General features: G+C 32.6%; 2 protein-coding genes and 1 long non-coding RNA gene across 8 annotated transcripts in view; all 3 read right to left on the reverse strand.

Moving 5' to 3' along the window:
* Positions 1 to 6,444, reverse strand: part of LOC135127987 (sphingomyelin phosphodiesterase) — a 28,368-nt gene extending 21,924 nt beyond the window's left edge. For 2 of the 4 annotated variants that reach the window (XM_064054744.1, XM_064054747.1), the window contains exon 1: positions 6,233 to 6,444. The gene's annotated coding sequence lies outside the window, so the exon portion shown is untranslated. Of the gene's footprint in view, positions 1 to 6,153; positions 6,173 to 6,232 lie in introns of those variants that run through there. The other 2 variants (XM_064054746.1, XM_064054745.1) reach the window with 2 other exon arrangements.
* An 11,543-nt stretch (positions 6,445 to 17,987) lies between these two features.
* LOC135128422 (uncharacterized) lies at positions 17,988 to 18,976 on the reverse strand. Of its 2 annotated transcripts, XR_010280399.1 has the most exons (5): positions 18,727 to 18,976; positions 18,347 to 18,672; positions 18,196 to 18,280; positions 18,106 to 18,138; positions 17,988 to 18,051 (listed from the first exon to the last, which is right to left on the reverse strand). It is a non-coding gene; the product is annotated as an uncharacterized LOC135128422 (long non-coding RNA). The 2 variants fall into 2 exon arrangements; XR_010280398.1 differs by having other exon boundaries at positions 18,347 to 18,976.
* A 757-nt stretch (positions 18,977 to 19,733) lies between these two features.
* Ago1 (Argonaute-1) overlaps positions 19,734 to 24,368 on the reverse strand; it is a 41,930-nt gene continuing 37,295 nt past the window's right edge. For both annotated transcript variants that reach the window (XM_064054752.1, XM_064054750.1), the window contains exons 11-12: positions 21,679 to 21,878; positions 19,734 to 21,375 (exon numbers count right to left, since the gene is read on the reverse strand). In XM_064054752.1, the coding sequence (XP_063910822.1) occupies positions 21,267 to 21,375; positions 21,679 to 21,878 (309 nt within the window). In that variant the 3' untranslated portion in view covers positions 19,734 to 21,266. The remainder of the gene's footprint in view (positions 21,376 to 21,678; positions 21,879 to 24,368) is intronic.

Genomic DNA, 24,368 nt, shown 5'->3' on the forward strand with positions numbered 1-24,368 from the left:
TGTATGTATATATTGATTATATCAAGGCCACTCCAAGGAATCTGAACAAAACGCCAATAACTAGCTTTACTAAATGCTGTTACATATTTCTTATTACTTATTACTTATAATATAAAACTTGATTGCAGCATTCATCTTCGACTCGTGCCTCAAGCTTTCATCGTTCGTTGCACAAAATACTAATTGTTTCACAACATGTAATTATTGTAACAATTCTGTTTTGCAACAAACAATAATTGTTCATTACACTACAAAAGTTTATTATTGTTACAAGTAATAGAAAAAAAGAAGGTTTCACCTTCTTAAAAAAAGATAGTTGGGAGCTCCGACAAAATTTAATATTCTTAAAAAAAAGACACTTCCACCCTCCAGGTTTTGCCTTCTTTCAGTTGGGACCCCCGAGAAGGTTTCACATTTTTAAAGAAAGACTTTCGGGGCCCCCGAGAAGGTTTTACATTTTTAAAAAAGACAATTAAGAACTCCGAGAAGGTTTCACATTAACAAAAAGACATTTGGGGCCGCCGAGAAGATTTACATTTTTAAAAAAGACAGTTGGCCCCCCCGAGAAGGTTTCACATTCTGAAAAAAAAGATTTGGGCCCCCGAAAAGGTTTTATATTTTTAAAAAAGATATTTAGAAGCCCCGAGAAGGTTTTACATTAAAATAAAAGCGATTTGGCGCCCCCGAGAAGGCTTTACATTTTTAATAACGACAGTTGGGAGCCCCGGAAAGATTTCACATTCTTAAAAAAAGACAATTGGGACCCCCGAGGTTTCACATAAAAAAAAAAATTGACTCCCCCAAGGTTTCACATTAAAAAAAAGACATTTGGGGCGCCCGAGAAGATTTTACATTTTTAAAAAAAGATATTTGGGACTCCCGACAAGGTTTCACATTCTAAAAAAAAAAAACATTTGGCGTCCCTGTGAAAGTTTTACATTTTTAAAAAGAGAGTTGGGGCCCCCGACAAGGTTTTACGTTTTTAAAAAAGACAATTGGAACCCTTGAGAATGTTTCACATTAACAAAAAGACATTTGGGGCCGCCGAGAAGGTTTTACATTTTTAAAAAGACAGTTGGAACCCCCGAGAGTGTTTCACATTCTAAATAAAAGATTTGGGCCCTCGAAAAGGTTTTACATTCTTAAAAAAACATTTGGCGCCCCCGAGGTTTTACATTTTTAAAAAGGATAGTTGGGACTCCCGACAAGGTTTCACATTCTAAAAACAAAAAAACCTTTGGCGTCCCTGTGAAAGTTTTACATTTTTAAAAGATATTTGGCATTATTTGGGGCTCCCGAGAAGGTTTTACATTTTTTAAAAAGATAGTTGGGGCTCCCGGGAAGGTTTCACATTCTTAAAAAAAGACATTTGGCGCCCCCGAGAAGGATTTACATTTTTAAAAAAGAGAGTAGGGCCCCCCGAGAAGGTTTTGTATTTTTAAAAAAGATAATTAGGACTCCCGAGAAGGTTTCACATTAAAAAAAAATACATTTGGGGCCTCCGGGAAGATTTTACATTTTTAAAAAAGACAGTTGGTACCCCCCAAAAGGTTTCACATTTTTAAAAAAGGACATTTGGTGCCCCCGAGAAGGTTTCACATTCTTAAAAAAAAACATATTTGTTGCACCCGAGAAAGTTTTACATTTTTAAAAAGACAGTTGGGATCCCCGACAAGGTTTCACATTCTAAAAAAAAAAACATTTGGCGCCCCTGGGAAAGTTTTACATTTTTAAAAAAGACATTTGGCCCCCCCGAGAAGGTTTTACATTTTTAAAAAAGAGAGTTGGGACTCCCGAGAAGGTTTCGCATTCTTAAAAAAAGACATTTGGCGCCTCCGAGAAGGTTTTACATTTTTAAAAAAGACAGTTGGGACTCCCGAGAAGGTTTCGCATTCTTAAAAAAAGACATTTGGCGCCCCCGAGAAGGTTTTACATTTTAAAAAACACATTTGAGGGCCCCGCAAAGGTTTTCCATTTTTAAAAAAGACAATTGGGACCCCCAAGAAGGTTACACATTAAAAAAAAAAAATAATTGACGCCCCCCGAGAAGGTTTTGTATTTTTAAAAAAGATAATTAGGACTCCCGAGAAGGTTTCACATTAAAAAAAAGACATTTGGGGCCTCCGGGAAGATTTTACATTTTTAAAAAAGACAGTTGGTACCCCCCAAAAGCTTTCACATTCTTAAAAAACGACATTTGGTGCCCCCGAGAAGGTTTCACATTTTTAAAAAAGACAATTGGAACCTCCCAGAAGGTTTCTCATTAACAAAAAGACATTTGGCGCCCCGAGAAGGTTTCATATTTTTAAAAAAGATAATTAGGAGCCCCGAGAAGATCCTACATTAAAAAAAAGCCATTTGGGGCCCCCTAGAAGACTTTACATTTTTAAAAAAGACAGTTGGGACTCCTGAGAAGGTTTCACATTCTTAAAAAAAACATATTTGTTGCACCCGAGAAAGTTTTACATTTTTAAAAAAGACATTTGGCGCCTCCGAGAAGGTTTTACATTTTTAAAAAAGAGAGTTGGGACCTCCGGGAAGGTTTAAGATTAATAAAAAGATATTTGGCGCCCCCGAAAAGGTATTACATTCTCACCTTTTTGAGAAAGTGGGGTAATTTCATCAATAAAAAATTTGTTATGACGTCACAAACATAGATAATACACAATGCGAGAAAAAAAACGAAAGGCTACGACCGGAATGCCTTATGCTGATGGTAAACTGTTATTTCACAGTGCATTATGTTTTGCAAAAATTTTGACTGTTAGGGAAAAACTCAGCAAAATTTTGGTCACCATCTACATAAAATTTCTAACATACATACAAAGTTTGACAACAATCGGTCCAGCCAGCGTTTCAGAGATTACGTGTCTAATAAAAATGGATACAGACACCAGACAGACAGACAGACAGAAACGGGAGAGTACTTTAGAGTTAGTAAAAAAGTGAGCATTCGTTCAATGGACTCGATTACTATCCTTCCTTAGCTTACTTATGCTCGGGAAGTAAAAATTGACCTTAGGTATTACAGGATAACGATACTTTATAAAATTGAAATGGCGTTTACTAAGCAAAATTTTAAGGTGACGTCATTACAGTGTGGATGGGGATAATCACACAAAGTTTGGTTAGTGTTTTACCATCTACACGATATTCCTAAAATATATATTAAGCCCGCCCACCCGCCCCCTACATTCTCAGAGGATGTCATTTGCCAAAACAAGATTTATGTTAACAAATACTAGCCCCGCCCACCCGCCCTTTATTTTCTCAGAAGGTAGTACTTGCTAGTACTTGTTAAGATAAGTCTTATTTTGGCAAACATCATAGCTCTGACAGAATGGAGGGCGGGTGGGCGGGGCTAGTATTTGTTAAGATAAAACTAATGTTGCCCCTATTATTCTTCTAAAAACTTGCGAAATTTAAAGGTGTTAAATTGCAAATTTCCACTGTTCGCAGAGGATATGTCATTTACCAAAATAAAACTTATGTTAGCAAGTACTAACCCCGCCCACCCACCCGTATTTTCTTAGAGGATATATCATTTGCCAAAATTAGTCTTATCTTGCCAAGTACTAGGCCCGCCCACCCGCCCCCTACGCTCTCAGAGGATATGTTATTTGCCAAAATAAGACTTATGTTAGCAAGTACTAGCCCCGCCCACCCGCCCGTATTTTCTTATAGGATATGTCATTTGCCAAAATCAGTGTTCCCTTATCAAGTACTGTATATAAAATTTGACGACAATCAACCCGACACTTTCGAAAATTATCTGTCAAAGAGACGTTGATATTTACGACAGATGAAAAATACGTGTTTACAAAATACAACATTGTGCACAAGACAGATTAACAGCAAATAAACCGGTGAAATGCGGAGGTAAAATAATTTTATTATAATTCTGAAAGACAACAAAGTACATGTATAAAAGGACAAAAACTATTGTATCATTGTCCAAGAACTACAGATTAGAGACATACGACCCTGTTCTGCGATTCCTAAGTATGCAAAAATTAGTGTATAAACAGTATGTACATGGATCTTTACCGTACATCCTAGATAAATATGAATCAGAGAAAAAATTAGAGGAAAAAACCAACCCACTAAATTTCGAAATGTTCAAGGTCTGAAATAAGTGCTTCCGAAATATCTGCCTTGGCTGAATGTCAGTAGTGTTGCCATCGAAAATAAAAGTGCATTATTATTAAATTATAATACACATTACGAAAATACCACTATTAATATTAAATAACACTTTATATTAATGTATTCTGCAATTAAAATTTCTTACCCATTATTCTTTGTTGCAGAGATATAATTAAATTTAAAGGACAACTTTGGTAAACTTTTTACATAACTAGTGCATAATGACGTACATCCGTGACTGCATTTTTTCAAGGAGACAATTATTATTTACCGTTTACGGTTTTAGAAAAGATATTTTAGAATTAAGGAAAGCTAATTTTCCACATTATTGACAAAATAGGTACAATAATATATTTGATCACACTTATAATCATAGCTAATAATTAAAAAAACGCAACGTGTCAACAAATACTTCATTGCGATATCCTGCTTTAAAAGCTATTAAAAAACAAAGTCATGATCGTGAAGCATAAAAAATGGAACATTTAATTTATTAACATAGGAATCAGATTTAAGTACTTGTAGAAAAAATCTTTTAGGGGGAGATTCTGGAAACTCCGATAATTTGCAAATCGCTATCGAAACTGCAAATACAATGCAACAACAATACATGTTGCTATGGTTTTGAATTTGCAGATCCTTGCAAGGCCTTATCGAGTTTCGAGAATCTCCCCCTTAGTAAACTAGTAGAATTTATGCAAATTTTTTCCCTAGCGCAAGTGTTAATCTTACATTTTATGTTATTTTAAGTAACACTGACAGTGATATACTGGCAAGACAAAGTTGTAGGTTATGAAGAACATCACTAATATTGTGAGGCGGCAAAATATTTGCTTTCTTAATAGGGCCTAAAAATAAAGTTTGCGGCACACTCATTATCATTACACTCCTTCCAATATTTCTGAATAAATATTAATTTATTACTACTAAATTTGATAAATATTTTACAACGTTACTCGACAAATAATTGTGGGAAACAAGCACAAGAGAAATAAACACGTGCTGACAAACATGTGAAACAGGAAGTAAAGTTACAATATTACTTACGGTAAGTACGTATATAACAATAACTATATAGTAGAAAGTTTGTATTGAGGTAGGTGGCACTATTTGTGGTGCTAAGATAACTTGTTAGCAGTGGTAAACACTTTCCAAGGGCCAGTGGCCATCTAAAGTAGACCTAATATTTAAAATGTCAAAAAAAAGCACGCACAAACACCAGTTGGTAGCCATCAGTGTACAAAAATCCACCAACCAAGATCGAAACAAGTCGATGTCAATAAACTTCAAGTTCGGAGAAACCGCCAACTGCCACGGCCATGGCCAAATGTCAGTCTTAAAATTTTTCGAGACCACCTCGATGGACAAATTTATTTGTGAATTATTAATAACGACAAAGTGGGTAGAGAATGACCATTGACTAACAACAATTAAAAATTGTAATCCAGTGAACCCACAAAATTCAATAGACCCACATAACTCAGTTCTCAATTTATTTCTAATCGATGAACAGATACATAATAATCAATAGAATAAGCTTTGGCTTCTAAGCACGTAATAAAATCGAATTTGTAATTATAACACGTAAATGAATCCGCCAAATAAGGAATTTAAGAGAATGGAGGTCTACACACATGTTTGCACTAATCCAAATGTAGTTAATTTATTAATATGGTAAAACTCGATCGCAGTACTTGAAGGATACAGTGTGAATGTACCGGTACCAAGGTATCTCGAAACTGGGACCACTCAATTTGGGTTAAACTGTATCTGAACAGTTATTGCTAGACGATGTTCAGAATAAATATTGTTTAAATTTGAATGAGCTGCTGTAATTCGTAATTCCAAAACAAGTTTTCAGCAACTTTTAGAAAAATTCGTTTCTGAATTAAGCTCGCTTACCACTACTTAAGTACCTCTATTCTTTTTTCCGTAACAAATCAGTGTTAATCAATTCTACACATTCAAAGAGAAACCGGCGATAGAGTGAAAAGCAATAAAACTTACCCAGTGAAAAATACTTATTTAAAAAAAATACAAACAGGCATGTAATAACGTTAAACAGCCGCAACAAAAAAACACTTACAGTTATCACCCACAGAAATCGTAAACAAGAGTTCTGAGAACAACTCATGCACATCCACTCATAACCAATAAAATACGAAAATCGTCATCTGACGTTAAAAGAACAATGTCTTTTGTGGGTTTCACCCATCCGCCCTGCTCGTGCACGAGCCAGAGACTGAAATTGTGTAGCGCGACATATTTAAAATGGGTCACATTCCCACAAACATCAAGTGCAAACAAGAACCGCTGTCAAGAATATTTCGATTGGACGGGTGAGAGGTGGGGAGTTCCGAAAGAAGAAGATGGAGAGAGTCGGGACTGGACGAAGCGCTGCCGAGGTAAATTTTGAACGAAAACGTAAACAGGGTTAGGGTTGCGTGCGGTTTTCCGTCAATGAGTAAGGTGGGGTTTTGAAATTCCCAGCCAGTTAAGTAACTGATGGGTGATTTATGGGTCAGGAAAAGCGGGGATAGAGAAGGTAGCAGTACAAATCGGAAATGAATCGTTTAAATATGTCCACTTGGTGTGACTTTAGATTATGACGCGGTTGGAGGATGTATTGATTCTGCAATAATATGGGACAAAATATTTATTTCAGGATAAAAACTCTTCATAGATAATGTATTTACCACATTATGTATTAGATTTTGCAACACAACATGAATTGCCTTTTCAAAGTATATCTATGCCATATCAATGAAAACAGTATTTTTTTTATTTGACTTTAGTGTATTTGCATTCGTTATATAGAGAATTTTAATTTTCTTGGAAAGTAATGTTATTCACTTTGTATTAAGTAATCCCTACTAGGTCATAATTCTCAAATTTTTCACAGACGACGCGTGGTATTTTAAAATCTCTCTGAATTTCAAAGTTGTATATAGAAAAATATTTAGCCGTCAGAGATCCACATGGATACAGACGACGTGCAAACCCAAAGAAGTTAATATTTTCGTACTGTATTCGACCCTTCCGGTTAAATTCGCTACAAAATGATGTAAATCCGCCCCTGTTCACTATTTTTTATGAAATCCTCGCCTGGGAACTTGTTTGATCTACAGACCAGAGCGCACTCAGGCCCATTTCGACTCTAAGCGATTTATCTATAAGCCGACTTTCGTTAGAGCTGATCGTAGGTTTATAAATACGCTTTTGAGATTTTTCGGCTTTCCGATTTCTCGATTTTTCAATATTTCTATTTTGGGCTTCTTTAATTTTTCCATTCTTCAAATTTTCAGTACGATTTTTAAATACATATTTCGATTTTTCAATTTTTCAAATTTTGACGTAAGTAATCTTTCTTTTATTTTCCCATTTCTCGGCTTCCCAAAGTTTCGATTTTTCACTTCTTCATTGTTCCATTTTTCGATTTTTCAAGTTTTCGATTTCTGAATTTTCCATTTTTTTTATTTCCCAAATTTTTGGATATTTCTTTCAGTTTTGGGTTTTTTCAATATTTCGTTTTTTCGACTTTCCGATTTTTGGACTCCTGGATTTTTTGATTTCTCGATTTTTTACTTTTTGACTTTTCAATTGTTCGTTAAACTTTAGATTTTTCAAGTTTTCGACTATTACTTCGATTTCTCAATTTTTCAACTTTTCGATGTTTTAATTTTTCAATTTTAAAATTATAGGTTTTTCGATCTCGAATCTTCAGTTCATCTATATTTCACTTTTTCAATTTTCCGAATTTTTAAGTATTCCATTTTCCAATTTTTCTTTCTTAAAATTTTTCGATTATTTCATTATTAACTTTTCTTTTCGGCTTTCGACTTTTCAATTCACGATATCTCAGTTTATGAATTTCTCGATGTTTCGATTTTTGGATTTTTCGGTTTTTCGACTTTTGAGCTTTTCAATTTTTCGATGTTTCGACTTTTCAGTTATCCGCTTTTTCAGTTTTTGGATTTTTAAATTTTTATTTTTTGATTTTTTTATGTTTGAATTTCTCGACTTTTCAGTTCTGCGATATGTTAATTGTTTAATGTTAGCTTTTTAGATTTCTCGTTTTTTTGATTTTTCACTTCTTCAATATTATTTCTATTTTTCAATTTTTCGAATTTTGTCGTTGCTAAAAATTTTCTTCAATTCTTCGATTTTCCGACTTTGCTTTTTTCGTTTTTGGATTTCTCAATTTTCCAATTTTTTGATTTCTCAATTTTTGGATATTTCTTTCCGTTTTGGGAGTTTACAATATTTCGTTTCTTGGACTTTTCGACTTTTGGATTTTTCGATTTTTTATTTTTCAGATTTTAAGTTTTTCGTTTTTTTTTCAATTTTTCGACTGTTTTATACATATTTCGATTTCTCAAATTTTCAACTTTTCGATCTATTAATTTTTCAATTTTTTTATTTTGATTGTTCAATCTCTCGATTTATCAATTTTTCCGTTTTTAACTTTTCGATTTTGACCTATTTATGTTTCGAAGCATCGAAAAATTGGAAAATCGAAAATTTAAAAATTTCGAAAATTGAAAAACTGAAGTACAGAAGAACTGAAAACTTAAGAAATCGAAAAAACTAAAATTTTCAAAATTAAAAAGTTAAAATATCGAGAAGTTGAAAAATTGAGAAATCGAAATATAAAACTTGAAAACAGTCGAAAAATTTAAATTTTAAAAAACCAAAAATTGAAAAGCCAAAAAGTAAAAAGTCGAGAAACCTAAAAATCCAAAACTCAAAAAATCGGAAAAGTCGAAATACTAAAAAATCCCGAAACTGAAATATCGAAAAATTGAAAATCGAAAAACTGAAAAATCACAAAATTGAACGAAATATCCAAACATTGGGAAAAAAGCAAAGTCGAAAAATCGCAAACTTAAAAAATCTAAAAATTGAAAAACTGAAAAATCGAAACTTTGGGAAGTCGAAAAATGGGAATATAAAAAAATAAATTGATATTAAGAAATCGGAAAACTGAAAATTCAGAAACGTCCAAATTTGAAAAATTAAAAAATATTGAAGAATTGAAACATCGAAAAATCGAAAAACTGTAGAATCAAACAAATCGAAAAATCGAAACCTGAAAATTTAAAAAATTGGAAAATCGAAAAATTAAAAATTTGAAAATCGAAAATTTAAAAATTTCAAAAATTGAAAAACAAGTATAGAAGAACTGAAAATTCAAGAAATCGAAAAATCTAAAATTTTTAAAATTGAAAAGTTGAAAAATTGAGAAATCCGAGTATAAAATGGTCCAAAAATTGAAATTTTAAAAAACCAAAAATTGAAAAGGCAAAAAGTAAAACGTCGAGAAATCGAAAAATCCAGAACTCAAAAAACCGAAAAGTCGAAATACTAAAAAATCCCAAAACTGAAATATCGAAAAATTTAAAAATAGAAGAAAAATTTGAAGAATCGAAAAACTGAAAAATCACAAAATTGAACGGAATATCCAAAAATTGGAAAAAAAGCAAAGTCGAAAAATCGCAAACTTAAAACATCGAAAAATTGAAAAATCAGAAACCTGAAAAATCGCAAAATAGGAAAATAAAAAAACAGATTAATTAAAAAATCGGAAAACTGAAAATTCAGAAACATCAAAATTTGAAACATTAAAAAATATTGAAGAACTGAAAAATCGAAAAATCAAGAAGCCTAAAATTTAAAACTTTGAAAAATTAAAATATCGTAAATTTGAAAAATCAAAAACCTGAAAAATCGAAAAATTTTAACTTTGGGAAGTGGAAAAATGGGAAAATAAAAAAAGATTATTAATTAAGAAATAGGAAAACTGGAAATTCAGAAACGTTAAAATTTGAAAAATTAAAAAATATTGAAGAACAGAAAAATCGAAAAATCTAAATGTCTAAAATTTAAAACATTGAAAAATTAAAATATCGTAAAATAGAAAAATCGAAAAACTGTAGAATCAACAAATCGAAACATCCAAAAATCGAAAAGCCGAAAAGCAAAAAATCGAAGAAAAAGTCGAGAAGTAGAAAAATTGAGAAATAAATAACCACCAAAATTGTGACTAAAAATATGTTTAATACAAAATAGAACACAATGCTTCTAAAACACTAAAATAACTGCACTTTCCCGAAAAATCTATTGCATGATTACGGTTCCACTAATATTGCTAATTCAGAACGTTTTGTTGGTATCAAACACAATTGAAGAATTAATTTAAACAAAAAAATTGTTGCATGTCAAAATCGAGCGAAACATGTGAGATGTGATATTATGTTTGTAAATAAAAGCATCTAAATAATAATTATTTCTCGCAGAAATTCTGATCGCTTACTGCCCATTCACAATGGACATAAGACATAAGAACCAGCGCATAACATAATTTACGTTTTTGGTTTGTGTCTGGCTTATGCTTATCTACGTTCACAGTGGACAGAGTGAACTCTGTAAGAATTGTTAAACTGCGCAAACGCAGAACGGAATAACTCCCGGCTAAAGATAGAAACGGCTAACCTCAAACTGAGTCAATCAAAATATCTAACCTACAATTTCATACCATATTCGAACTGGACAACTCGCAGTACAGAACAAACTCGCAGTGTGAAGCTTTTATTATAATTTATATAATATAATCAAACGTGTGAAGTGCCAAGTGGCAACTGTCAAAGGGAATTCAATAGCAGCATTCAAAAGTCCCTAGATTTTAACATAATTTTGACATAATTCCTGCACAAAGTTGAACTTGTTTCAACTTTGTGTACGCACACAAGGATTACATAAAACGTTCATAAGCATACGAATTATGTTCGTCCACTGTGAACAGGGGTACACGTTTTCCATCGTTTCAACTTTATGTATTTATGTAAGCTTTATGTACTTGTTATGCCTTATGTCCATTGTGAATGGGCAGTTAGAGTCGACATTGGCCTGAGCGCGCTCCGGTCTGTGGATCAAACAAGTTCTCAGGCGACAAAATATGATGCTGTTTCCTTTTGAAGGACATCAGCTGGAAAGTTTTAAATGGCACGAGGATACTGAATATACAATTTTTAAGCATATCTAATTTTTTTTATTAAACTCACAATGTCTTATTTTAAATTATTATTAAAATAATTCGCCTGTTTTTTCTGTTATTAGGATTTAGATCCGACTCGGAGCTCTCCAGGGCTGATTTTGAGGCGATTTCTCGCAAGTGGACACGTACCTTTAACCCATTTCTCTCTGGTTGACAAAAATTTTAATTTGAACGAAACGACTTTGACGACTCAAATGACTTTTAAATAATCGTACCAGAACTTCCTACATGCGCCTACGATCACAAATTTTGTGGATTATTTCAAAGGCGCTTAATCAAATTTCCTTGAATCTCTAACGTCATAATTAACAATTAGTGTACTAGTGGTGCGTCATCACAGTCTGACAACGGACTGTCAGTCAGTAGCGTAACATGCACACTTCAGAAGAGGATGGTTTTTAAAATTACCTTTTTAAATCGTAAACAATAACACACGGAAACATAAACTTAAGTGAACTGGTCGAAACGCTTACACGAATGCGAATGAATCTATTAGGCACTAATCTAAACAGGTGCAGGTACCCATCGCAGGTAGAAAAGTTCACTATGACAGAGAAACGATGACGGACGACTGTGGGTGCTGGATATGTTTCATTGTACTTCAGAAGCGAATGAAGTTCTATCGAAACAACTTTCGACCAATTTTTTATCAGTTATTATAATAATTATTATTTGGTAAGGTCTCCCAACAGGCCTGAATCCAATTACTAGGAGGCAATTAATAAAGAATTGTAAAGCACACAAATATTCCCACCTAATTTGTAAATTATGTTTTTTATTACCCTACGCGTACGAAAATGTTTTGGGGCCATAGAAACTAATATTTTTAAATATTTTAGCTAAAAAAAAATTCAATTACCTTTTGTTACACCTCCAACATCTTTGTTTGAGATTGAGGTACATGTAGTGCTTTCTTAAAGATATTGCTTCCCATATAAAAATAACACAGTACAGTGCTTCGATGTTTTTACTACGCTTATTTTTGATGTTGTTTCTTGACCAGCATATTAATTGAGTGTACCTGCACCCCACACTTTATAAGAGCTTCAGGATATGCTTTTAAAGGAATGAGAAATATCCAAAAACTGGAAAAAATATTTCTTTAGTGAAGTTACACCTGATATGACATTAAATCAGTAAAATTTAATTTTAAAAATGATATGCCAGTAAGACAGAGCATTGACTTTTGTCGCTTTGTTTAAATATGAATTCCCAATCAGATTGCTGTACTTGCTTTTCATGTTAGTTTAAGGCATTTGCACAAATTTTGATTCCTATGATAATTTGATGTAACAACATTTAAGGACGTTATGATATTTAACCAGATCAGTCTTTTTCCTATGTCTGTACAATGTACATAAGAAATAAGTCTGAGCTGACAAGTAACGGATTATAAAATATCCAGAGTTGTATCAATCAATTTTGAAATTTGAGAGCATTTATTTGAAATTTAATAGTAAAGTAGTAATAATTCTAAACAATATTTAAATATAGACGTGGTCATTGCATCTGATGCAGCTATTTTTCACTAGTGCATAAATTATTAAATGCTTTCCCATAAGGTTTGTTAAAGGTCAAGGTTTTGTATTCTGTCATGCACAAAATAGTAACAGCGATATTTAAGTTATCCGTTAGTGATAGAAGCAACATATTTTTTGCTTGTTATTTTTTCCACATTGATTGCGTTTGAAATTTAAACTATTTTATTATGAATTATGAGGAATGAGGAAAGTCTGATATCTTGGCAAACACGATTACATTTTTCAAAGGTCGAATGTAAACTGATAAATATATGCATTGTGCGTACCACTTCCTTGTTGCAAAACCGATAAAAGAAAAATCTATTGGGAAATACAGAAATCCTGCAGATAAGTTTTGTTGTCAAATTGGGTACAAGCAGTGAGTACAAGTGAGATGCTGTTTCAATTATTCAACTTGAAGCGTATTCCCAGTAGGTACAGATGTGTGCCGTAAAGTTAGCATCACTGCTGGCGCAACAACTTATTTTTAACAATACTTAAGGATTAATTCACAGTGAACAAATTATTACAGCAAAAGTGGTTAACTGACAAGTTTCACCACGTACTTTTGCAATGGTTGCCAAAAAATTTATAACATTTTTGTTTCTGTAAATTTTTTGTGGAATTTTTATCTTTCACTTTGTCTCTTCACAGTATGCGTCTTTCTTCAGGATATTAAGCATAAAAAGAGACCGTTCCTCAAATAACTTTCTTCATTCTGATGATATTTCAATTTTCTAATAAAGAAAGCATTGTTGTTTGCAATTAAGGTGCAATAAAATATTGCAGTTTGTTAAAAATTTAAAGATGTAATCCATTCTAAAATTTTGTAACGTATGACGCTTTCTAATTTTTCAAAATATTGAGAAAAGTTTTAACATCACTTTTAACGGTAAACTGACACAGTTTTATGGTTTGTTAATTAGTTTATCGATTTCAGGGTGTAAAAATGTCCTTAATTTACAAAAGTTGGTTTGGAATGCATCTTATAACTTTATTTGTAATGTAAAATGGCATATGGGGATTGTAATATTTTTAAAATACAAGACAAGAAATTATTAAATTATAAAATTATCAAAATTATAAGTATAATAGTGATATACAAAAACAAACTACTAATTCTACTTTCCGTAATAGTAATTGTTTATTTACTACAGAAGAATCACTCTGCAAAAACATACAAAAAAAAGATCGGGACGGCAGACAGACGGACAGACAGACAGACAGACACACAGAGAGAGACAGAGAGACGGACAGATAGACAGACGGAAACGGGAGACCCATTTCTTCGTACTCTAGGGTCATGAAAGGTCGAGAAAATGAAAAGTAGAGAATCGGCCGACGTAGTTGATTATAATACTTCTTTCGCTTATGCGTGGGAAGTAAAAAAAATTGGTCTAAAGAGTTTAGACAGTACTTCCCTCGTTGTCGGAAACGTGACGACTGCATGTCTATTATGTTTTTTTTTCGCAGTGGATTTCATTTTTTTTTTTTGAGTCACCCGGTATATGCAAATTCAAAAAATATGAATGGAATGATAAATTACAAGTACAGACTCATCATATTTTGTATATTCTAGATAGGATTTATTCGGCAAACTTTTGACCTGACGTCATCAGTTTTTTGTAGAAGATAACCAAATATATTTTGACTAAAAATTTATTATGCTCTTTATAACCTTAAAACATTTGCAAGATTTCAAAACATTCGGTTCTGGAGTTCCTGATTAAATCAATAAAATACATTTACCCATTCATTAATCTTTTTGGGTCACCCTGTATATGCACATCCAAAAAATATGAATGGAGTGATAAATTACAAGTACAGACTCATCATATTTTGTACAGTTTAGATAGGATTTATTCGGCAAACTTTCGAGCTGACGTCATCAATTTTTTGGAGGGGATCAGCAAAAATATTTTTACTAAACACTTATTATGCTCTTTATAACCTTAAAACATCTGCAAGATTTTAAAGCATTCGGTTTTGTAGTTCCTGATTAAGTCAATAAAATAAATTCACGCATTTATTAATTTTTTTGAGTCACCCTGTATATGGAAATCGACAAAATTTGAATGGAATGATAAATGACAAGAAGAGACTCACCATATTTTGTACATTTTAGATAGGATTTATTCGGCAAAATTTTGTAGTGACGTCATAAATTTTTTAGGGGGGATGAGCAAATACATTTTGATCAAAAACTTACCATGCTTATGATAACTTTAAAACACCTTCAAGATTTCAAAGTATTCGGTTTTGTAGTTCCTGAGTAAATCAGTAAAATAAATTTACGCATTCATTAATTTTTTTGAGTCACCCTGTATATGCAAATCTCAAAAATATGAATGGAGTGATATATCACAAGCACAGACTCATCATATTTTGTACATTTTACATAGGAAAATTTTTGTACATTTTTTTTAATATGTGTAATTTTGTACATTTTACATAGGAAAATTTACATACTGCTTGAAAGTATCACATTATTGTTTAATTTAGTTTTATTTAATTTACTGTTTTACCATATTATTATTTTTATTATTTCGTTAATTCTTGTGTTGTTACTTTAACTTAATTTGTCCTCTAAATGGAAATTCTGTTGGGCAATAAAGACATTATTATTATTATTATTATTATTATTATTATTATTATAGGATTTATTTGGCAAACTTTTGAGCTGACGTCATCAAGTTTTTGGAGGGGATAACCAAATATATTTTGAGTAAAGATTTATGATGCTCTTTATAGCCTTAAAACATCTGCAACATTTCAAAACATTCGGATTAGCAGATTCAAAATTAAATTGCAAAATGTTGTTTTATAATTTTGATTTTTTTTCCAAAAATCTGGATGTTTCGGGTAAAAACTCAATTCGGAGTCGTAAACTACATGTTTAGGATTATATTATTTTATACAATTTAAAACCCATTTACTATGAAATGACCTCATCACATTAGTGGTGGGGATGATTAGACAAATTTTGGTTAGCGTTTTACCATCTACATGATTTTCCTAATATAACTACAAAATTTCACAACAATCGGTCCAGTACTTTCGGAGATTATCTGTCTAATAAAAATCCGGGAGGGCAGACAGACGGACAGACAGACGGAAATGGGAGACCTATTTCTTCGTTTTCTAGGGGTCATGAAAGATCGAGAAAACGTAAAAGTAGAGAGTCGGCCGACGGACTCGATTACAATACTTCCTTTGCTTACGCTCGGGAAGTAATAATGTCTTGATAGATTTTACGAAGAACTAGACCATCGTTACAGAGCAATTAATGATATTTTCGCAACATTTAGTGTTGTTTATATCATCCGTTGACGTTGCTGTTGAAATTTGGCACGCCATTCGAGATGACCAACTTTTAACTTTCGCCGTTACGTTCCCGTTGACGTTGCGCTTTCAACCAATCAAACTGTGGTAGTGTGCAGTGCTGCCAATTGAAGGAAAACTCCCTGAAGTACGGGGTTTTTCTGGTTGACAGCTGTTAGATATCATCTCGCCCTGCGCAGGCGTGAGCGGTAGAGGGGAAAGCTGCACCCCTTCAAAAACATTGTAAACCATTAGCGAGCTAGAAAGTAAGAGGAGAACAAGTCTCCAAATAAACATATTTCATAACTAACCCACAATTTTATTCACAATTGAGTTACCCTTAAATGCATGGGTAACTGGGAATCATATTCCCCAACAACAGCACTAATTGCACGAAAATCAGATTTTGATAAAGAAAATGAGCCCACTAATATCAGGCCATTTAATCACCTGTTTACCGAAATCCTCATATTTTAAATAGCTGTAAAACATGTTTAAAATGGTGAATTGTTGTAAGAAAGAATCGATGTTGCAATTAGGCTCCGCCCGTCGGTCTGACAACGAATGAAAAATTCATCACGGTTGAGATCGAGACGGATGGGTGGGACTACTCTTTTGGTTTTCTTTTTTAATTAATGCATTTAGTTTTCTTTGCATAGCACGATTACTGAAGAACATATTTCACATGGTAATTTCTCCTATAAAAATAAGGATTTTACTATTAAGCTCCCCCTCGGCTTACAACGAATAAAAAAAATCATCAGAATTGAGATAGGGTGGGTAGGCGGGGCTACATTTTGTCTTTTTTTTTCTTAATGTACATAGGCATTTTTTCATAACAAGAAACTTAAAACATGGTTAAAATGGTTTTTGCACGGAAATATGGAGAGGAGCCTAATTGCAAAATCGATATTTCCTTATACAAATCTATTTTAAACATGTTTTAAGTTTCATGTTGTGAAAAGAAGTCTACACATATTAAAACAAAAAGGCAAAATGTAAGCCCGCCCACCCGCCCTGTTTCAATTGTGATGATTTTTTTTTATTCACCGTGAACCAAGGGGACCGAGCTTAACTGCAAAGTACTTATTTCTTTACAAGAAATTGAAAATGATTATGATGTTGGTCAAAGAATACTATGTATATTAAGAAAAACACACGTTTAAAATGGTAAATTTTTGTAAGGAAATATGAAATTTGCAATTAGGCTCCGCCCCTAGGTCTGCCAACGAACGAAAACTTCATTACTATTTAGATCTGGGCAGTTAGGTGTGGGGCTTAACCTTTTCTTAATATACATATTATTTTTTGAATAACACTATGCTCAAAAAATGTCTTACATTGTAATTTCTTGTAGGGAGAGAAATAATAAGAATTTTGCATTTAAATTCCCCTTCTCTAGACGAATATAAAAAAAAAAAACATCACAATTAAGAGGGCGGGTGGGCGGGGCTTATATTTTGACTTTTTTTCTTAGTATGTGTAGACTTATTTCGACAACAAGGAGCTTAAAACATGTCTAAAATGGTAAATTTTTGTAGTAATCAATTGAAATCCTCCCCTTTTCTTCTACAACCCCTCTAAATACGGCAAAAGTTGAACATCAAAGTTGCTATCAACGGAGTTATAAATTGCAATTTTCAGCTCTAAAAGCAACGTCAGCGGGAACATCAACTGCCACCTTTATTGGCATATCTGAAAGCCAGAACTGTTGCTGAACTACGTCGAAGAGAGTGGCTGGTGTATCTTTCAAGTTCCGGAAGTCCCAAAAACTACTGTCTGAGTACAACATTGTCCCCAATTGTAGAAAACAAAAAAGTTGTCGAGTATGCTTCGGTCTCAGATTTTTTTATTTCATCACAATATCAACATAATTAACTGAACTCTCAGGGATATTAATAAAAAAAATCGGGATTTATAAATTTTTGTGTAATTAATTGTCACTATTATGATATTTTCCTCTATTTTAATATCTATTTACAGATAAACTGTAAATTTCATGGACACTACCTAAAAAAAACAGTAAACGTCAGGCACGTAGTCTTGACATCGACTTATTCTTACCTTGCACATTAAAAATTGATCATCCTCTGCGTCCTGAAAAAAAATTTTCAGGTTATCACTTGTCAAAACTTTTGTACATATGTAACTTACCATAACATGTTAAATCTATGTTCTTGTTGATATTGATCACACATCGTAGCATCGAATAATATACCCACAGAGATGAACAACTGGACTAAAAATCAATTAAATATACATAATAAAATAAAACTCCAATTAACTGCAATATTAATAAACTTACAACTTGTTCAAAATACGCCAGAAGAACATTTTCATTAACTATTTTTGCACAATTATTAATTTGCTGCCAGTTTTAGACGTCACTATAACATTTTTCGTATCCTATTTTCGACTCGGTTGGAATAAGAGCTTGAAGAGCCTCTTCAACACCACACTCCCACCACTTTCTAGGTAAATAGCTCCAGTAGTTTTATTCATTTTAGAAAGTATTAAAATATTTGAAAATAATCTTTTTCTTGATAAAAACACTATACCAACCAACTTGCATTACGACTTTGAAAAAATTTCAGTAATTGACTTTTAGATGTCTTACAATCCTCGCTCTAGCTGTAATAAAAGCCATAACATTCCTGGGTATGCTATTAACTATACCCTTTTTACTGTTAGATATTTTATCCTGTATCCTCATACTCTTGATAACATGCCTTGTTAAGCTTCCACAAGCTTGATACATACCTGTTTTAACTTTGCTGCGTTTTTCATTGGAAGGACTAATTTTTCCACTGCCACATTTTTTATTTCAATAGTTACCTACAAATCTAAGGCAAGTTTGTAACACTGCACAGCAAACATTACAGTTGTTCCGCCTGTTCTATAAAAAGTCGCAGCTAAATGCAGATAAGCAAAACCGCAAAACATAACCTCACTGTTATACACTGATCTGTAATAAATATGTCCGGTATTGACATTTGTCATTTTCAAAACAGTGAAGCCAACCGCACGACTTATTTAATAGCTTACTGCAAATAAAAAAATTTTGATGGCACGGTAAAATACTTTTAAATTTTGGACAATAACTACAAAATATATGACATGGTTATGCTTTTTATCAAAGCTAATGCCAAAATAAACTTTAATTTAAAAAATTGACATGTAGGTGTAGGTCGTGATGCGGGAAAAATTTGGTTTTGATAAATTTTTGGTTTGTTGTTGATTGTTAGATAACAAATAAGTACAAGTTCTTAGTAAATATAAAGGTAGGTAGTTTACTAATATTGACAAAATAAAATCCAAGTTTAATAAAGTGTTGAACAGTATTAAATAACTTTGAATTAAAATCTAAGTAAAAAATAGGTGTTAATCACGATCGTTATAATGTTTTCGTGACATAAAACTAAACATCTTTACCTTTCCAATATGGAAAGAAATTGACAAATTAAAGTTTTCTCATTAAGACATATTTACTCAAGAGTGACGTGTTCACTACTTAACTGGAGCGCTGCATATTGACCCCAATTTAATTCAGTTTCTGATCTGAATTAAAGGTTAAGTTCACCATTTCTAGATTACAGACAATAAATCCTACTTGTTATCAATAATACGTCATTTGGTAGTTACGTTGAAAAACTTCCACATCTTGTGACAGTTCCAATAAAACAACCTAAAAACTTGCTTTAAACTTTATTTTGTTGGATGACTAAAGTCATTACATAAAATAAGAGTAACACAGTAACAAACATTGAATTTTCATAATGCACATGATGGTCCAAAAAAGTTTACAGAAGCCCTAGTGCTGCCCTTACTTAAAAAAAAAGAAGAAAATAATAAGAATGTGAGATACTAAGTGTACATGGTGGCTACCACAGCCCAAAAACCTCCCAAACAATAGTTAAAGCTATTTTGGACCATCTGTATCTTACAATAACTCCATAAAGCTCTTAACGTAGTAAATAAATGGATCAAAATATTAACAGAAAACATCGATTTCCTTGTATGTGTAAATTGCCTGCCTGATTTAAGTCAATTTAAGCACTCATTTACGTTTGCCTTGTAAGTGTTTCACTGCAATGATAATAATTAATTATTGTTAAAACAAATTCACTACACAACAGCAAACGCTACATTTTATTACTTTTTAGAATCTAATGAAAGGTACATCATTCTTGTGCTTACAGTATTATGCTCTAACTTGATAAAAAGAAAGAATGGATCACTTGCAAGGATTTACATTATTTCGAAAAAATTCGAAAAAAATAAAAAAATATATAAAAGTATTCCTAAATAATTTATTTCCGTAAAATACAAGAATAAATTGTGAAAACAAAACCCTACTATAATACAATGTTATCCAAAATATCGACACCTCGATGGAAAGTAAAAGGAATAATAAATTCGAAAATAGGGGACAGCTACACGATAATTTTAATAATACACTTAATAGTAAAGAATTCGCTTGTAGATATATCAAATAAAAATTGATATGCGCAGTGTTGAATAATCATTAAAACCTAGCCGCTGTTGTTACATAAACCTACATAAATTACTCAAGAAATATTAGAGCACTTTTACAATAATTTTAAAAAGAATAAAATAACAAAAGCAATGTTGCCTGATAAGAAACGTGGAATATCACAAACGTCGTACGGCATAATTATTGTGATCATTGTTAAGTATACAGCGATGAGTTTTCGGAAAATCGTTCATTTCAATTGGCATCATCAAATAAATAACATCCTTACATCTAAAAAGGATAACAAATATGTAAAGACTGTTTCATTTTGTTTGGTTCATATTACTTAGTTTTTTAATAAAAATATATGCGCCCTGTCACACTATCAACATATTCGTTACTTAAAAATATATCTCGAATGAAACAGCAAGTCATAATTTAATAATGAGATCCTTCAAAAATGGATTGTGTATTTAAAATCCTTAAAAATTCAGTGATTAATAATTTTTTTGTCAAAAAAGCGTCTTTTCTTTGTGCACAGAGGAAGAAGGGGTTGTAATACGGATTTACATACCTAATAAATACCATTGCTAAATTATGACTTCTTAGGTGAATTATTATTAATAAATAATATTCTACTTAATTGTCTATTTGTCTGGGACTTTTTTTTTTCAGAATACCAGCAGAACAGCTTTAAAAATTGAAAATCCTCCGTACACCCACTTCCTCCACACCATTATATTCCGAGGGACTAAGCGAAATACATGACCTTTTTGGTGTCGGCGTGCACCGTTATCGCTCTTGCCATGGCTCCTGGAGTTCGATCCTCGGAAGAACCAGATTGGTGCGATCCCTCTCCGCTAGAAATAAAACACAAATGATAATTTCACGCCCTATTATAAATAGTGGAGCAATAAGGCAATTATTGGAAGTGATACTCCGCCACTGCCTTTGATTCGAACGTATTATGTTCCGAAAACAAACTTTGATTTGTTTATATTTGATTTGGCACAGAGTGTCTCCGTCCGACTCCTATGAATAAAATACTTGTTCACAACTTTAATCCCAATCACTAATAAATAAATAGTGACAGCTGTCGGATATCGGGACTGAGAGTTGTTTACTTCTTTTCAAAGAGAAAATTAATTTAATTAAACCCTTACCTGTCATGCTCCTTCTCGACCAAATGGTATCTTGCACGGAAAGCTACCAAATGGGCGTAATAAGCTGGAGCCGGTATGGAAACAGAACGGGTACAACGGACGTAAGTGTGACAGAGCTGATAAGTCAGGCATTGTAGTTCATCTGAATCCAAGTGAGAGTCGTCCCACAATACATGATAATGCGATGGTCTCGATGTTCCCTAAACAAAATAATTACCTGATTGTAGATTTTCAACAGTAAATATCGCATCATAATATTTATTATTAGTATTACATTTTAACCAACTGGGTGTCACTGATAAATGTTAAATCGCGGTCAATTTTTTTTTCCCTTAGGGATAGAAATTATTTGCACCGATCAACAACAACAAAAGTTTTTTGTTGCTAATTGTGAGTACCCACACAGCCTTATGTAACTCAATGTAACAAATCATACTTCCTTCAATGTTTCAATTTTCAAACAATTTAAAAGTTTCACAATTCGGGATCTTGGAGCGTTTAAACTTTGTGTACAGAATCACCCACCGACGACAAACACTGCTTTTGTCTCAAAATGGTTTAATTTTGTCACGACACCACGAACACGTTAGCAAAGACCCGACTTAATACTGTGCAAACAGCATACGATTAGAAAAATATTCGACCATCGAGTAAACACTTGAGTCGCTGTATGTTCATCGCACGTTATAGATGCAAAAATTGTTCAGACCGGCTTTTTAGTGGTCGATCCGGCACGAAATGGTAGAGTAGGCACCATTTTTTGTCGTTAAGAATTTGTATATTAACAAATGTAAATATATTTAACGAATTATGCAATATGATGGATGTACGTATCACAATACTATGCAGTAATGTACAACCCATTATTATGTGTACTTATTTTTTAATAATCTCGTAATTTAGCAGTCTTGATCATATACGGCGCCGTATATTACGTTACTTTCCTACATTTTTTTCCACATTATTGTCAAAAATCGAATTTAAACTTTCCTCAATTATTGAAAACGTAAGTTCAGCATTTTTTTTTATTTGAAACATGGCAGTCAATCACATATGGTTGATTTGCTTCTGGTGGATGAATACACCAATTACAAACACTTCCTACACAACGCCCTAAAATATACACTATTGTTTGGTCTGCCGAGGCCCACTTGTAGTTGGAGCCAATTTAGGATGTAATTGTTTTCATTATTTATTTGTTTGCAACAATACGGGGCTACAGCGCATTCGGCTAGGACTGTAATAGCTACAGAGATTATTTGCCCCGAGATCTCATGCTCTTAATCGTTAAGGTTGAGTATTAATTAGCGATCCGTTTGGTTCCAAATTTGAACTATTGAAAATGAGAACATATTTTCATGAATTTCAAATGTCTTCTCGTGGGTATCTTCTTATCCCGCGTTTGTTATTATTATTATTACAAAAGCGAAATATTACACGTATGTTTTCATTGCTAAACACATAATTTTCTTAATTTTTCGAAATTTCTATCAATACTTTTTATATAAAATTTTCAGATTTTCAATTCGTTGTTTGTTATTGAGCTCGGTTTTTTAATTATAGATGAGTGATGCGGGGAAATTGTAACATGATTGGTCACAAATTTATTAAATATTCCAACGGTGAACAACTGCACAAACCTGTATTTGAAGTTTACTAAGAAATAAAGAGATCAAGTTAATCCGAACTAGTATTTTTTTAAGTTCTAGCAATTAAGTTAGATGGTCTATTTCGAATTTCGAAATCACAAATAAAACTGTATAAAGTCACTTATTTGTAAATCCGCGGTAATTTAAGTAATTGCTGATAGGGTAAAAATGTTAACATTAAACTGAATTTGGAGTTTACATTTTTCTACTACATTTTGCACTTTTTAAAAATCTTTTTAAACATATTGAAAGTATGAAGTGACTTCTTGTGTAATTTGTGTTGTCAAAATTAATAGAAAATAAGAAATCGCGGAGAAATACCACAGAAGAAAAAATATGTATGTTTTATTTTCCATTTGATGAGATACTCGTAGATATCTCATTATAATACTGAATAATCATAAAATTTTTGTTTAATGAGTTAAAACTCCTGGACAAAAATAATAACAAACATTAATTTATTGCAATAACTGATTATGATCAATGACCTGAATAATAAATAGCTTTATATTGGTACGAAATGTTACACCCTTACGCCGCCTCAGTGCGACGCCTATGGCCGTCGAGAACTCTCTGGTCTTACGCCGGCTTACCGGAAGTCTCGATTGCGGGCCGAGAAAACTCTCGATGCGGCGTTCTGGATCCATCGAGAGGCACGTATAGGTTTAAATAGAGGCCACCGTCGGCAACAGCCCAACTAGTTGAATCAAGAGCGTCCAGTGAAATTCGCCGGAATAATTTCTGTACATAATCGTTGCAATACGTAACAATATTAATTTAGAAAATAATAATGAATTTCAATATAGCATCCCTACAATAAAATAATTTTTGGGAAGATGTTGAAAAATTGTAGCAATTGCGACATCTGGTATATTTCTGCTTCTATCTTCGTCTGATACACTGCACGCAGGTAAAGACTGTTCGCACTTCTGAGCATTTCAAGGGTGGAAACGTATACCTGGGTGTCTGTGTCGGACGAAGACAGAAACATACCGTTTTTACTATACTGTATGTATAGTTTTGAAAATTTCTTTCTACCCT

Source organism: Zophobas morio, unplaced genomic scaffold (genome assembly GCF_036711695.1).
Source record: "Zophobas morio isolate AGI-343-1 ecotype UQ-CSIRO unplaced genomic scaffold, CSIRO_AGI_Zmor_V1 ptg000012l, whole genome shotgun sequence".
NCBI classification, from domain to species: domain Eukaryota; kingdom Metazoa; phylum Arthropoda; class Insecta; order Coleoptera; family Tenebrionidae; genus Zophobas; species Zophobas morio.